The sequence below is a fragment of the Mauremys reevesii genome, linkage group 1 (assembly GCF_016161935.1).
Source record: "Mauremys reevesii isolate NIE-2019 linkage group 1, ASM1616193v1, whole genome shotgun sequence".
Lineage (NCBI taxonomy): Eukaryota > Metazoa > Chordata > Testudines > Geoemydidae > Mauremys > Mauremys reevesii.
The window spans coordinates 123398098-123414714 of NC_052623.1; the positions used below are offsets into that span (position 1 = coordinate 123398098).

General features: G+C 39.7%; 1 protein-coding gene across 4 annotated transcripts in view; it reads right to left on the reverse strand.

The window, feature by feature from the left end:
* UBE3A (ubiquitin protein ligase E3A) overlaps positions 1 to 16617 on the reverse strand; it is a 97943-nt gene that overhangs the window by 43092 nt on the left and 38234 nt on the right. Inside the window, exons 3-6 of one of the 4 annotated variants that reach the window (XM_039539206.1) lie at positions 11496 to 11642; positions 10732 to 10846; positions 10170 to 10235; positions 6910 to 6954 (exon numbers count right to left, since the gene is read on the reverse strand). In XM_039539206.1, coding sequence (XP_039395140.1) covers positions 6910 to 6911 — 2 coding nt within the window. In that variant the 5' untranslated portion in view covers positions 6912 to 6954; positions 10170 to 10235; positions 10732 to 10846; positions 11496 to 11642. The remainder of the gene's footprint in view (positions 1 to 6909; positions 6955 to 10169; positions 10236 to 10731; positions 10847 to 11495; positions 11643 to 16617) is intronic. The other 3 variants (XM_039539211.1, XM_039539193.1, XM_039539199.1) reach the window with 3 other exon arrangements.

The window sequence follows — 16617 nt, forward strand, 5'->3', positions numbered from 1 at the left end:
GGGACTACAAAGTTAAGACAATGATGACTGCTGAGGCAGCACACTAGAAGTGTCCCAAGGAGGAGAGGAGACAAAGAAGATGGTCAGATGTGGCGGCTGTGGTATGTACATCTGATGGAAGCTACTTATGCATAAACTGTTACCTGATAGAGCCTTCATGGAAGAAAAGATTCAAGGACTGGAGATGACAGAATTCAGATGGGGAGCTGATGATTTAATCTAAAAGAGGAGGTGGCACAAACAACTAAATATTTGTTCATCAGGTGTCCACAAAAGGATCTGGAGGGCAGACTGCCAGAGGAGGAGGGTGGATCAATGGAAGAATGTGACCATGAAGACAAGGAAAAGACCAGCTAGTGGAGGTGAAAGAGAGTTGGAGGAGGAGAAGAAACAGGCAGATGGGATGTCGAGGAAGAAAAGAAGGGCAGTCAGTCCTTGCAGAAGAGAGAATGGAGATAGCCAAGGACTGGAGCCCAAGGAAAAATGAAGATGATGTACAGAGGACTGCAGAAGAATGTGAGATTCATACCAACATCAGGAAGAGACATGTCTATGTGACCAAGGACTCCATACTAAGAAGAATTGACAGTCCTGTCACTAGACCTAATAGAGACAGAAGAGTTCATTATCTGTCAGGAACAAGGATACAAGATGTGGATGTGAAGCGCAAAAGGATCCTGATGGGAGTGGGGGAAAAAAATCCACTGACTGCGCTGCATGTCAGAATGAATGACCTTGCTTGATTCCCAATGGACTAGATCAAGGATAATTACAGTAGGGTTGGTAAGATGCTTAAAGACATGGAATCTCAAATGATCTTCAGTCCCTACAGAAGGAGGGTGAAGATGTGGCAAAATAATGAAGATGAATAGATGGCTCAAGGACTGGTGCTCTGTGGAAGATTTTGGGATGATCAACCATGGGAAAGCATTCACAGAAAGAAGACTCTTCTCAACTGATGGACTCCATTTGATTACCTGGGATACTAGCCTTCTGGAATCAAGACTGGAATGATTATTACTTTTTACTGATACTTTAAGAGATTACAAAATCAAAATAGGCTTCAAACTGCTGAAAGGTATGTTTAGTTATTTTAAAACATTTCAAGCATTTCCTCTCTCTGTTTTCTTCCTCCTCACCCTCTTCAGTTAGTAAAGTCTTCAGGAATGAGCACAAGACAGATAATTGGGAATGTTCTAAGCTCTAATCCTGACTCTGCCACTAGCTGTGTGGCCTAGATCAAGTCACCATCAACTTTGTCTCCATATGAAAAAGGGGATAATATTTGCCTATTAAGGTCATGGGCTCGTGAGGATTAGTCAGTCTGTATATTGTATATTGTTTTATAAATATATAAAATATTAAGTATTATATCCTCTCTAGTATCAGAGGGGTAGCCGTGTTAGTCTGGTTCTGTAGAAGCAGCAAAGAATCCTGTGGCACCTTATAGACTAACAGACGTTTTGCAGCATGAGCTTTCGTGGGTGAATACCCACTTCTTCGGACGCAAGCAGACCGAAGAAGTGGGTATTCACCCACGAAAGCTCATGCTGCAAAACGTCTGTTAGTCTATAAGGTGCCACAGGATTCTTTGCTGCTATATCCTCTCTATCCCTCACTCTCCATGATTTTTTTAAAAGTCTTGTCCCCAGTGTAAATGTAGAAATATTTTTCATGTTCAAAACTGAATTGGGCTGATGGTGGTTAGAATTCTCCCAAAGCAAACAAATAATGCAGACAATTACAGAAAAATCATTCTTATATTTGTTATTTTCTAAAAATTTCTATCCTATTGAATTATGTCCAGGTCAGCTTACAGCAGCACTAAGCCATGTGGGAAACTGCACAGATGTTGCGTGCCTCCGAAACACCTATATGTGCTCTTTTTGAATGCCTCAGCCAACTGCCTAAATTGCCCCTTATGTCCTTGTGACAAAGTGAGTTATGTTTGTATCAAATTATAGACTCTATTTCGTATTATGCATTGAACTTGTATTCTACACTTGCCCAAGGCAAGCATACTGAATTGCATTCCAGACAGCAGCTCTGCCCAGGAGATGTTTGCACCACCTCATTGAAGGACTATCACTGAAAAGCCATCAAGCTACTGGATTTGATGGTCTCTAAGCTGCTGGCCAACTCCCATGGAACAGCAGCAAAGAGTCTTGTGGCACCTTATAGACTAAAAAACGTAAAGACTGACCAATAATAAATTACATAAGCCTCCAGAGTGCATATGGAACAGGATTGGTGAGAGGTAAACTAATGATATATTTTAAATTTGCTTTATATTCATGTGCGTATTTCATGCAGTGTGCCAGATATATTCATATTTATTTTTGTACATCTGTATTTTAAAACAAAGTTTTCCTCTGTAAATTTATTCTTGCAACTTCACAGCAAGATGTTAAATTACACAATAAATTTTCAAAGAACAAGAACTGCAGGTAAGTAATTTGCTTTCTCCAAAAGATGTTCATCCCACTAAACTCCCACTCTTGGAAACCCAAAGGCTCAAGGATTGTCTCTAAACTACACCAAGGACTAATTTGGAAATATGAAAACAAGCTGTTTTAAAATAGGGAACTAATGTACTTCCAACAATGAAAAATTGAGGATTAAATGCCAGAGAGAGTCCCAGAATGAGAGTAAAGAGCTATTTCCGAACAAATAATACCTACTGGAGGGAGTAGGGAGCAGAGTTTAAGCATCTTAAATGGGGAACAGGCTCTGTAACATAGATAATCCAGTAATGGATTCCTACTCAGATGACAACGTTGGGTAACAATGCTTCATAAAGGTGGTGGCTTTGCAAGTAACCTGTGCAGCAACACATTTTAGGCTGGCAATGAAGCAGCTCAGTCCTGAAGAGAGTCTTGACGTGACCTTCAAGCTCCTCTGGCTGTGGCAATGAGAACAACAGGCACTTAGTGGAGGATTACTGAAGTTGCTACCTGATATCAAGAGCTGTGATGGCTCTGAGTTGGAAAGATGAATTGTGCTTTCCTGATGAACAGAGCATGACATTTCAAAGAAATCAGTCGCTTCCTGAATGCACTGATTTCCTTTGAATGCATGTGTTGCCTGGGCGCTGTGTGGAATTTCTAGTACAGCCTGGTGACAGTGAAACATAGGATTGTGCAAGATTCTGATGTGGAAGTATTACTGTAGATATAGCCTCTCTTTAGACCTGCAAGATAGGAACTGATGCCAATGAAGAGTCTTTGCATTAAATTTGGGTGTTTGATTCAGAGGCCATGGCCAGAGTGTTGAGCTATGTGTTGGATTTACTTGCATTTTTGGAAGAGACTGGGATGGCTATAGGCCACTCTCAGGATTGAAGGCACAGGGTGACATCTGAAAGCAGATGATATGATATAAGACCACACAGTCCTTGACCAGACAAGTAACAGTCATGCCTCTCTGTAAGGGGCATATGTTTGGGCATATTTTTGGAAGCTGCTGGAGTCTTCCTTCTTCCATTCTTTCAAAAGCGATAATATAACAGAAATGAAGCATCAAAGAGACAACTATACACTAAGCACAACCACAAGGAAAGCTGTAGCGTTAGAAACAGGAGGGCTCAAAATCCCTAGCATTTCAAAGTCTTGACACCGGAAAGAATAAGGAGAGAGATGGGGGGCCACAGAAACAAAATGTCTTGTCAACACATGCCTTGAAAGGTTGGGAGAGACAGGACACCTGCCTTAAAAGGTTGGGAGAGGCATCAGTGGAGATCCGATGTAGTGCGAGAATCAAGGGAATAATCTGGATGTACTGAAGAGGCAGGCAATTAGATCTTGCCACCCCAAATTAAGCAGGAACAGGCTTTGAAAGTAAGACTAATCAAAGGAGGAAATTAGAAAGGGATATTGTGTGAACTTAGTAAGTGGGCAGGAAGGATGAGACAACTCAGCTAAGATAGCAGGGACAAACCAGGCACTTGAATGAGGTCTGTGAAAAGAACAGTTATGACAAAAACTTGACAAGTATGAGTCAATTAAGTTGTACTGTGGACGTATGGAACTAGAAGTGGGAATCCAATGAAACCAAAATGTTTGGAGAAATGAAAGTTATTATGGGGACAAGAGCCCTGTTGCACTGGAGAGAGGGGAGGAGGAAATCCAAGAAAAGAGACTCAATTTTTTTTTTTTAAATATCAATTCTTGCTGTTTGGCAGTCACATGAAGAGGGGAAAATATCAAACAAATAAAACGTAAGTTTTCCTTGTTTAGTTGAAGTCAGTTACAAGCATTTGGCCATCTGTGATGCTGGCACACAGCTTTAACAGAGTCTAGGATCCGAGTAGAGAAATTATAGTAAACTAAAGTAAATCAACCTGCATATTCACAGTGCAATTAGCAAAACTGAAAAGTGGTTATGAAAATCCCTGCATTTTAACTGGCTGACAGACTTTACTAGCTGGAGTACATGGACTGAATACTGTAGTTATTTTTCTAACTGTACAATGATTATGTAGATCAAATATCCAGAATCAAGAGTGCCAGGAACTGAATAACAAACAAAATGTACCATTTTGTGTATTAAGAGCAACTGTGTCTGGCAGACTGCAGAAATGCTGCAGTTGGTGATGCATAACCATATGGTTTCTTAGTTATATAGTTCCAGGTTCTTCATTTCTGCAAGTGTAATATCAATAATCATTGTATAGTTATTGCTCAAAAATATGCAGATCCTCATAATCTGACAGGCTAACAATCATTTTTAGCCCAAGTGCAGGGATCTGAATAATCAGAGTGATTCCAATCACTGTCTCATTAGCTCATGTAACAAAATTTTTTAGTGTGTGTGTAAAACAAACATGGCAGCCTCAGATTCTCATTCCTTTCAGCTCCAAGTTCTACAAGGAAAAATTCTCAGAAAAACACAAAAATGGGGCTGCCAAACTGTTAAAAGGAAAACAGTTTTGATTCATTTCTCTTTCTATGCATGATAGGTATTTTACAGCAGCAGACCACCTTGCAGTCTTTAACGCATTTATCCTGACAATATGAAGCAGAGAGACTGTCTAATGTGACAGGAAGTCTGTGGCAGAGAAAGAATTGAATTTAAACCTAACTCCTAGACTACTGCCCTAACCACTGAGTCATCCTTCCTCTATTCAATTCTTTTGGACCATCTCTCCTCATATGTCAGCTAGGCTCTTATATCTATAATATGTGTGTGTTTCTTTTTGTATTCTGGAGTTTTTCTTCCCAACTGTAGGAGAATTTAAAGAAGTCCTGCTGAGAAGTGCCTTGCTGACCTGTAGAAAAGGAAGGTCCAAAAGAATTTATTTACTTTTCAATAGTTTTATAGCCTTTTTAAAAATTTCTTTTTCGTTTTGAAGTATGAATGAGCATTTCTGCATAACTAGACCATGCCTCCAGTTAACCTGAAAATAATCACACCCTGGGCCAATAAAGTCAGCAGCCCTGGATTCTACTCAGCTCTTACAAACAGGAACACATCTAATTATTACTATCATGCTGCTTTGGAAATTAGCTAACTTGCAAGCTGCAATAATCAATATGGAAAACGAGCACAAACTAGATGATACAAGTTTCCATACCAGGTCAAGGATCGTTCTCTCTAGTTCTGCAGCCCATTTCCCACAATATGCAAAACTTGATGTTTTCTATTTTGCTAAGTATTTGACTAATCAACTTGTTTTCAAATGTGTGCAATGAGATGTTAAAACTCTAGGAGTATAATCAGGGCCCTACCAAATTCACTGTCCATTATGGTCATAGGATTTTATAAGTCATAAATTTCATGATTTCAGCTATTTAAATCTGAAATGTCATGGTGTTGTAATTGTAGGGGTCCCGACCCCAAAAAGGAGTGGTGTGTGTGAGTGAGTGAGAGAGAGAGGGGTTATTATTGGGGTGGGGGGTTGTGGTACTGGTACTGTTACTTCTGCACTGTTGCTGGTACTGCCTTCAAAGCTGGGCGGCTGGCTAGCTGCAGCACAGAAGGAAGGATGCGACGGTATGGTATGGTATTGCCACCCGTACTTCTGTGCTGCTGCTGGTGGGGCACTACCTTCAGAGCTGGGCCCCCGGCCAACAGCCGCTGCTCCTCGGCCGCCAAACTCTGAAGGCAGCGCAGAAATAAGGGTAGCAATATTGCGATACCCCCTAAAATAACCTTGTGACCCCCATGCAACTCCCTTTTCGGTCAGGTCCAACAATTTGAGAAACACTGGTCTCCCACCGTGAAATCTATAGAATATAGGGTGAAAGCATCCAATACATCAGATTTCACAGTCTGTGACGTGTTTTTCATGGCTGTAAATTTTGTTAGGGCTCTAAGTATAATTTAGGGAGACAAGGTGGGTGAGACCACCTTTTATGGGACCACCTTCCATTGCGTGAAGGAGAAACTTTTGAACTCAATAGAGCTCTTCTTCAGGAGTATAATTTGACATGCTATTAGGTCGACGTGCAGGGTTGTAAATATCAGATACTGTATTACGCTACCATCTGCTAGTTGGTACTAAATTAAACTTCTAAAAAAATGTTATTTCAGTGAGAATTATATTTCTAGACTGAAAACCAAATACTACTCTTTTAGAGAAAAATACTAATTAGACATAGGTCTTGCAGAGACAAAGTGGGTCAGGTATTATCTTTTATTGGACCAACTTCTATTGGAGAGAGAGACAAGCTTCTGAGCTACACAGAGGTAAAGATATTACCTCACCCATCTTGTATCTCTAATATCCTGGGACCAACTCACCTACAACAGTGCACAGGTCTTGCAAGGAGACAGCCAAAGGATTTTCTTGCTTGTTTTTAAATGTACACTTAAAGGTTTATTTTTGCAAAAAGCTTCTGTTGCATTTAGCTCAGAGGAGCTTTAAACATAATACACAAAACCCATCTAATTACTGCTTAATGTACTTACATTCGGCTAGTTTCAATGTTTTCAGAGTGAGGTTCTCCTGGTGATCTGCAAGATACAGAAAAGAAATGTTAAGCATTACTCTTTATTCTAAGAGATTAAAACATACTGGATAGGAAAATCAGAAAAGGTAATGTTATCTATATTGCTAGGTCTATAATGTTTATATTACTGTTAAACACTATAAACAAGCAACTGAAATATGACTTGCTTATTCATTTTTATTAGTTTAGTTAAACTCTGGGGGAAAACATAGTTTATGTAAATATGTAATGACAAAGGCTGAGAATAAGATTAAGGCAGGAATGATTCTCTAGTGAGAAAGGCAATGTTTTCAAGGCTCATATGACAGGAAAGTATAATAGATTTTTGTTGGTCATTTTCCCCTTCTAGGTTTCACAGTCAACTACGGGCCAAATCATCACAGCATGTTCTGTAGTAAGGTGCACTTAAGTTCCTTTATCACCACAAAAACAGCTCTGTACCAAATGGACTGATCTTGCATATGGTTGAACCTTGTGTGGCAAGAGAAACAGAAAAAGTTCAACAGAAGCGAAGTGTGAAGCACCCAACACCTGCAGTAGCTGAACAGATTCTAGTCACCTCTTCCTCACAATGCTGTGCCTGTGAACTGCAGCCCTATGCTTGCTGTAATCCCACAGAGCTGTTGGTGGTGAGAGACTGGGGGAAGGTGCGGGGGTTACATGTATTTTTCTGCTCTTCCTTCCCAGCTTAAATAGATTGATGTTTTAGAAGGTGAACACCCCCAGCATCCTTTTCTTAATTATAGTTAAGCCAGCCCAGCCCAGCCCATTCAGGTCACTTTCACCCCAGTGGGAGTAAGGGAGAAACACTGCCTCAGCTAAAATCATTCTCCAGTACCAAAATCATTGTGTCAGCTATGAGAATTATCAACTCTCACAGCTGCTCCTGAGAGGGTGGGAATCAGCCTTTCCCAGATGAGAAGACGAATCTGGGATTGCATTATATAGCCTGGCAGACACAGGATTTAGTCCTAAAGGCTTAGCTAATTACCATTATAGACAATATTCCTGAGTAATTGAGATTTTTTTTTTCCTGGAGAAAAGTTGTAACATGAAACACACAAGTGAATTTTTAGTTACAAAAAGTTTGTATTTGAATAGTGTGCAAGGCTCACCTAAAACTATAAAAAACGATAAAGCAAATGAAATATAATAAATGTGTACTGCCAAATCACTCTACTGCAAATACAAATATCAGCCTTTATGTACTACAGTGATCTGCCACGTTACGGAAAACTCAAGGAGAAAAACTGTCAGCCCATCCAGTTGCTTTAATTTTTTTTGTATATACAATTGATTTTAATAATATTATAACACTGTTTTGTATAGCTTTAATTCTGCATTTAATTACTTACATTGTACACATATAGCTAAATATAAACCAAATATTTCCATACTGATTTTTATTCTGTAAGCAACTTTCGATATTATTAACTATGTTTTAATGTCTCCTCTGGGGGATAAAGGTTGCTCTTCCACTCCTAAATTTTCTTACATAGAGCATAGGGATCATTCTCATTACCCCTCATATTAAATATGAAGGAAAAGCCAGTGGAGATGATTATAAGGGATAGCTCAGTGGTTTGAGCAGTGGCCTGCTAAACCCAGGGTTATGAGTTCAGTCCTTGAGGGGGCCACTTAGGGATCTGGGGCAAGATCAGTAATTGGTCCTGCTAGTGAAGACAGGGGCCTGGACTCGATGACCTTTCGGAGTCCCTTCCAGTTCTATGAGATAGATGATAAGTATATCTGACTGAAATCAGAACCTGCAGGAAAGTCACTGACTAAAACTCAGTCCAAACAAGACACAAGTTAACTTGACTGGGAGAACTGTAGCATCTAGAGGAATGGGCAGGGATAGTTTGATCTTTTCCAATAGGGTTTAGTTGGATGTTTTATATTAATCCATTCCTGCTCTTGAATTTTCAAGCAACAGCTGTCTGTAGCTTAATCCCTCTCCACTATCTCATTTACAGAATGACTAAAGGTATAGCTACACTGCAATGACAAATACAACTTCCTAATCTCCTACTCCCAATGAACAAGCAAGTTGCCTTTGTAACACTGAACCTCCAGCAGCTTTCTAGAAAAGAGCCTCAATATCTTTTCTGAATGTCACCTTAAAAGCTGCAATGTTGTCAATATCCATGTGCTAGCAGAATTAAATTGAAATTACACACACACACACACACACACACACACACACACTATAGTAAGCCAGTTCCATTCACCCCTATATTTTCATAAACTGATGGGAAGACAAAAAATAGCTGCTGGTATTAAGGGAATTGAAGAATATCAGCAGCTTCCAATACAACAAAATGCAGCAACACATTCAAAATGAGAAGGGAAACAGAAGAAAGCAGACACCAGGCAAACAACAACAACAAAAAATAAAACAAAAGTATGTAGGTATCAGTCTTTGGCACCAATTTGTTGTAGAGTATATCCCTATAATCTATATTCATCCCATTTGGTCTTCCAGAGAGGTGACATCACTAGAGAGAGTAGGCACCCAACTCCAAGCTGTCCTACAGGCTGACCAGTTTGTTTATTTTTAAACTAATAGAGACCTTTAGGTTTATGGAAAAAAAATCAAGCAACTTCAGAACAAGTACAGGATCTCACAAAACTGTTTCCGTAGATACAAAGTGCAAAATCCCTATAAGTATTTTTTCCTAGGTTTCCATTGGTCCTGTTTATAATATGATTTAGTGAATTATTAATTTTCTCATTAAACATCACAGATTAAAAAGGACAGGACATATTTTTAAAAAATAAAGGATGTAAGAATAATATCAAGTTTAAAAAAATTCAAGCTAAGCTTATAACACTCATTAAAACACTGGGAAATCAATTTTATTACAGAACCGGAAGTTCACTAGTTTGCTGAGAAGCTATTTATTAATATCAAATAGAATTAACAAAATATAGTACTACTTTTCTAAATATGTAATATACTGAAGACACAATTACATTATACTTAAACTGCTAAGAATACATTAAATAACATGCTGAAATGTTTCCTTTCAACATCATTTGTTTAAAAATCTGAACAGAAGAGTTTTAAGTTACTTTACAATAACAGTTTTAACAAGACCCCAGAGCAAATGCTCTTACAACTTTCAACCTTGAATTAGATTGCAGAAACTGTGATCACAAGACACCAACTAATCTGAATACTGCAGCATGAGCTAGCAAATTCAAATGATGGCTCACTTCCAACAACACTGGGAGCAACTTCTCCATTCTGCAAGCCACTCCTTTTACCTCCACTGTAACTCCCTAGGAGAGAAAAGTAAAGGTATGCAAGTCTACTGAATTTCAGTATCATCAAGTTTCCTGGACTAATGTTTTTAGCAAATACTCACTAATTAAATGCATATTTTAATAAGATGCTGGCAAGATATTTTTCATCATGAAATTTTATACTGTTATAACAATAGTTGGAGGCTTGAAATTGTGATCTGCTTCTTACCAATGCTTTTCTTAGATCTTTGGCATAAGTGGTTTCCTGTTGAGGGATGGACATGAGTCCTAGGATGCTGACATTTAAGGCAGCATGGGGGAGAATTACATGGACTTTCACATCAACACAAGAAAAAGTGTAGGTCAAAGGTTAGGTCTCAACTAACTGTCACACTGTCCTTTCAAAAGCTACTTGTATTCCATTTATACAATTACCTTCAAAGTCATATGAATCAACTATTCTTTAAATTATTATACTAATGATAATATTTAGTTCATTCACAAAAATACCATTAAATCTTTTTATGTTTACCTTTTACAAGTTGTGGCCATTCGGTGACATCGGGGTGATCACAGTTTTGAGTCACTGATTAAGAACAGGTTGTCACACCAGTCGTTAAGTTGGACTACACCTAGGCTTAACAACTCTAAATAAATTAAAAAACAGTTAAAAGTCCTTAAAAGTTAACATTTCCAGCCAGTACACTGAATAAACATAACACAAAGAGGTAAAATAATTACAGATGCTAAAAAATAGTTTTAGCTAATAAACTTAAGACTATGCTGCCAAAGAGAATTATAGGGCCATTCAAAACCAGCTATGATTTCTACTTTAATTCACTATAACAGATAGAACTGGTCCATATAAGTGAACTTTAATACTAACCCTGAAGTTTGTTAACTCAGTAAAAACAAACACACAAACCTCACTGATCAATGGAAGAGACTTCATTTCAATATAATGAACACTCAAAGATTTGGAAACATTACATAAACATGAATTACAGTTCAGTTCTCAGTATACTACTATATTTGATAATATGTTTCCTTTATATAACTCAATTTTAATTTGTTTCTAGAAAGATTGCTGGGTTTCAAGGAACTTCCGTATAGCTTATTTTTTGCTGTTTTTCATTTAAAAATAAGCAGAATGATCAAAGTCCATGCATGAAACCGGTCTGATATTTTACAGGAGCAATAAACTTTACAGTGTTTGGACATCTCATTAGAGTGTTAGCCCCATTTATATTACAGATTTTTTAGTCTTCTTCCTTTTAAAAAAAACAATTATTTTACCTGTAAATTGTTTCCTGTGATCTGTCTCCAGTGGCACAAATTGTAGGGTTGGTCCTCTACTCTGTCAGGCAGGTGGCAGCCAATGATAACTCAGCAATGCTCGTGCCCAAAGCGCCCTGGGACCACCCCAGCTGATTACTTCCATGTCTGAAAAGGAACCAGTTAGTCTCTTACCTATTTCTATTATCTGTCCTAAACTAAAATTAATGGATAAAAAACAATCCTCCACACTTAAAATCACCCCATTCTCTCCTCCTCCATTGCACTCCCACACTCCTAGCAGGACTGGATAGGAGTATAGAATACAAAAAAAGTGGATCCTATATCCTCTGATGGAGTCAGCTCACAAAAAGCAATCAAAAAACCAGAAATTTACCTACTGTATATACTTGTTCATAAGCTGAATTTTTTTTTTAGTAAAAAAGGGAAGCACCAGAGAAGGGGGTCGGCTTATGAACGGGTATAGCGAGGGAGAGGTGGGACACAACCCATCCTCCCCAACAGAGGGAGCAAGGAGAGGCAGCACAGCCAGCAGAGCCAGAAGGGAAGAGGCAGGGCCAGAGTCTCCACTTCTGTCCACGCTGCTCTCCCCTCAGCCTCCGAAGCAGCTGCAGCTCTGGGGCTGGCAGGCTGCAGCCATGCCGCTTGGCCTGGCCCCCCAAAGCAGGCTTTGGCCGTGCCGCCAGCCCACCGGAACATGCTGCTGCCGCGCCGCCTGGTCTGGCCAGCTGGAGCAGGCTGTGGCCGCGCTGCCCAGCCTGCCAGAGCAGCTCCAGCCAGGCCAGAGACATCCTCCCCTGGCCCTCCCCAGATAAGGTGGGAAGGGATGGGATGGAGAGAGTGTGAGGGTCCGGGGCTAGGGGTGGGGTCATGTGGAGGATGGTCACAGGGGTTACTCCCCTGACACCCAGCTTCTCCCCCCAAAAAAGTTTCCTCACCAGTTGCTGTGCTGTTGGGACACTTGGTTTACTTAGGTTTACCTCCGTGCCTGCCGACGCTCAAGGTAAACAAACCATCTCAGCCCACCAGCAGCTTATCCTGATGATCCCAGGAGCCAAAGTTTGCCGACCCCTGAATTATAGGGTGGGCTTATGAACGGGTCCTTAAAAAATTTCCATTTTTACTTATCCATCTTGGGAGAGTCGGCTTATAAACGAACCAGGTTATAATCGAGTATATACGGTAAGTTGATCTCCTAATGCAGAAGGATTCATTCAAGACAAGCACTCCCTTTTGTTTGAACATATGTATATGTTACTACTGCATTTAGTGAGTGAAAAAAATAAATTTGATTTTAGTTTTTTCTAAAAATAGTGATCAGTTAATAGCCAGTGGCCACACAAGTCCAGCACTGTGCAATAGCTAGGAAATTTCCTTCAGTGAGCTCTCACTCTGACCTGTACAGACCTTAGGGACTGTCTTCGCACTATCTTCACACACAAATGAACAAAGGTAAATGGCCTATTGAGGTTAAAAAAAGGCTTCAGCATTCTGCAGCTGACTACCACATCTGCTAATGACGAAAACACACACTTATTTGGTCAATAATCAGGGAGTGAATGTGAAGGCTCGATACATGTCACCCAGCAAAGCCCCCCCTTTTCAGCTGAACAGGTCACAAGGACCCTTGCAGAAGGGAGCGAATGTTGACAAGCATTAGCAACAGCCACCAACTCTCTTCACTGAAGTATATCACAGCTCATTATCATCCTTAAAGGCTTCAAACTTTTTCAAGTTTCCCAGCTCTGCCACTGACTCACAAGGACAACTCATTTCACTATTGGGCTTCAAATTCTCCATCTGTAAATGCAGTAATGATACTTACTACCTTTGTAATGCAGTTTGAGATCAACAGATGAGAAGGGCAAGGTGAAAATATTACTAATACCAATATCAAAATAGTGACATGACATTTCCTTCCCACATCTAGGGCTGAATGAAAGGGAAATAGGAAAGGTGAGTGAAAAGATTGGGGGGGGGGGAATCTATTCTGGAACTGCAGAAAGGGTTATTATCCCTGTTCTTCTGGCAAACCTAATGGCCACAAAGAGGAGAAATCTAAAACAATCTAGATTAATGGCTGCAATACCTTTGAAGGCGTCTGAGTGAGGAAGGAATGATAAAAACCAACCTTTTCAAAATCAAATTAAGGCTCAAAATAGCTGGGGACCTAATGGTAGAAAAGAGGGGGATCTAAATGCAAATCACTATTTCCAGGAAGTTGGCACAAGGTTTAAAAGCCCATAGAATAGACTGCCACATTTCCCTAAGATCATCAATGGCAGAGATATGAATCCTTAAGGTAGTGATTCTAAAACTAATGTCCATGGATCAATTAGTGGTCCACAGAATGAAATATCTGCGATCCAAGCAAGAGGTGGTGATGCAAAACAGGATGAAAAAGTTTACAGTATTCCTTCGAAAATGGCACAAGACCCGTCTAAAGGTTGTCATGCCCTATCTTCTTAATTTGCTTTAGAGAAGGAAAAAAGCCCTAATCGGAAGCAATGTAATTTCCTTTTTGCTTCTCAGGAAAGCTGCCTGAATTGTGTGTTTTTATTCAATTTTGCCTGGGTGCAGTGAAGCAGGTTTGTAAGGATGCATTTAGAAATGAAAAATAAATCCATTAATAACTGAATTCTAGCCCCTTTTCTTAAGCTTAATTGGCATGCCTCTAGATAGAGAAGAATGGAACCTAATTTGGCTATATCCAGTACCCTTATTTTGGATAACAAGTTGTGTGCCATGAGCCATGCTACAAATCTGAGGGATCTTTAACAGGAATAGAGTACTGACTTCATTGAAAAAGCTCTCTCTTTAGGGTCAAAGAACAGTAAAGGTTCTTTCACTGCAATATTCATGTGGTCTAACACCACTAACCATCTTCACAATAATTGGGCTTTTTTCCTTCCCTTTAAAGGGCTGATGTGGACAGGATGTCAAAAAACATTCTTGGGGATGATGAATGCACACTGTGAGCTCCTCTCCTCAGTTACCCTGATGAAGATTTATGGATTTAGATGCCCTTCCCCTCAACTATTTTGGCACCTAGCAGATGGAAATGGGTGTTATACAGTCGATTTCACTCTGCTCATCTGAAGAGAACAGATTCCTGAAAAGACTATGGCTTCTCCATACTACATATAGGTCACCACTGGCATGGGTTCCATTCTGAATGGTATGTGCTTATAGGGACATACTTGAGTTACTCATTATAGGGCTCATAGCTGTTCAGCTAGCCCTAATACTTTTCTCTGCAGACTCTTCACCTTCTATAGTTAAAGAGTTTATTCTGAGAGGGTCTCTATATGTGCCCTGAGGATTCTGTCAGGCTCATGTTTGCAGCTTATTAGTGTCTAGCTCCTGGAGAATGGTGTTTGCTTTTGTGCATTGCTTGTTCAGCCACCAAGGCTTTCCCCAGAAAAGGGGCTGAGTTTTGCTTCCAGCTTCTCCATACAGCGACACCCACTAGAAGATGATCTGAAGTGGTCTCAGTCAGGACTGGGCCTAAGGAATAAGGGCTGACAAACTACAGGTTGTGAGACTTTCTTGTTGGTGAAATTTGCTTCTTTAAAATCCTAATTAGAAATGACAATTTGACCATTCTGTCTGTTAGAAAAACTTTCCTTTCTGGAGTATTTTTACTATTGCCTCCAAACATAGCAGAGGCCCACGAGGAAGAAATTATGTACGTTTGCTGCCAGGAACAAAATATGGACAAGATGAACTAATTGCCTAAACAGAGAAATCTTCTGGAGAGCAGTGAAGACAGTCACCTGATTTTTGTAAAGCTGCTTGGAATAGTGTCTGGCCCAAGTGGGAAGGAAATTAATTAGATAAACTGTAGCATAATTGGTCTTAAAAGTAACCTGTGAGTAAACTTTTAATTCACAAAAGACACAAAAACTGCTCTTCAATTTTTTTTTGGCTTGCCTAATTATACTTTTACACTTGGCCTGTCAGAGTTTATGCTCTATTCTATTTTCCTCACTAGGATTTGACTTCCAGTTTTTAAAGGATGCCTTTTTGACCGTAACTGCTTCTTTTACTCTGCTGTTTAGCCATGGTAGTATTTTTGGGTCCTCTTACTCTTTTTTTTTTTGGGGGGGGGGGGGGAAGGGATCCATTTAGTTTGAGCCTCTATTACGATGTTTTTAAATAGTTTTCAAGCAGCTTGTAGGCATGGCACTCGTGACTATTCCTTTGAATTTCCATTTAACTAGCTTCCTCATTTTTGTGAGATACCCCTTTTGAAAGTTAACTACTACTGTTGTGGGTTTCTTTAGTATATTTTTCCTCTACAAGGTTGTTGTATTACATTATAGTTGCTATTACTGAGCGATTCAGTTATACCCACCTTATGGACCAGACCCTGAGTCCCATTGAGGACTCAGAAATTGCCTCTACCCTTGTGGGTTCCAGGGACTAGCTGCTCCAAGAATCAGTCATTAACAGTGGCTAAAAATTTTCTCTCTGCATCCCATCCTGAGGTGACATGTACCCAATCAATATGGAAATAGTTAAAATTCCCTATTACTATTTTTCAGTGGATTTTCTGTTTTTGTAGCTTCTTTAATTTCCCTGAGTATTTCACAATCAAAACCATCCAGGTCAGGTGATCAGTAGTATAGTCCTACTGGTATATGTATTATTCAAGCATGGAATTTCTATTCATAGATATTCTGCAATACAGTTTGATTCATTTAAGATTTTTTACTATATTTGACTATCCTCTTTTTCATATATAGTTCCACTCCACCTCCAGTGTGACCTACTCTCATTCCTGTGTGTTTTGTACTCTGGTATTACTGTGTCCCATTGGTTACCATTATTCCATCAAGTTTCTGTGATGTCAGTTATTTCAATATCCTCATTTAATAGCAGGTGCTCAAGTTCACCCATCTTAGTATTTAGACTTCTTGCATCTGTATACAAGAACTTATAAAATTTGTCAGTATTTAGTTGTCTGCCTTCATGTGATGTGATTAAATGGGACTCGTTTGACCATTTCTCTTCAGTTCCTACCTGTACTTTATCAGCGAGCAGCGGCACAGGAGGCAGCAAACAGGGCTGCCAACAGGGGAGTTAGCGTGGGAGTTGGCAGGGGGAGGCGGAAGGGGAG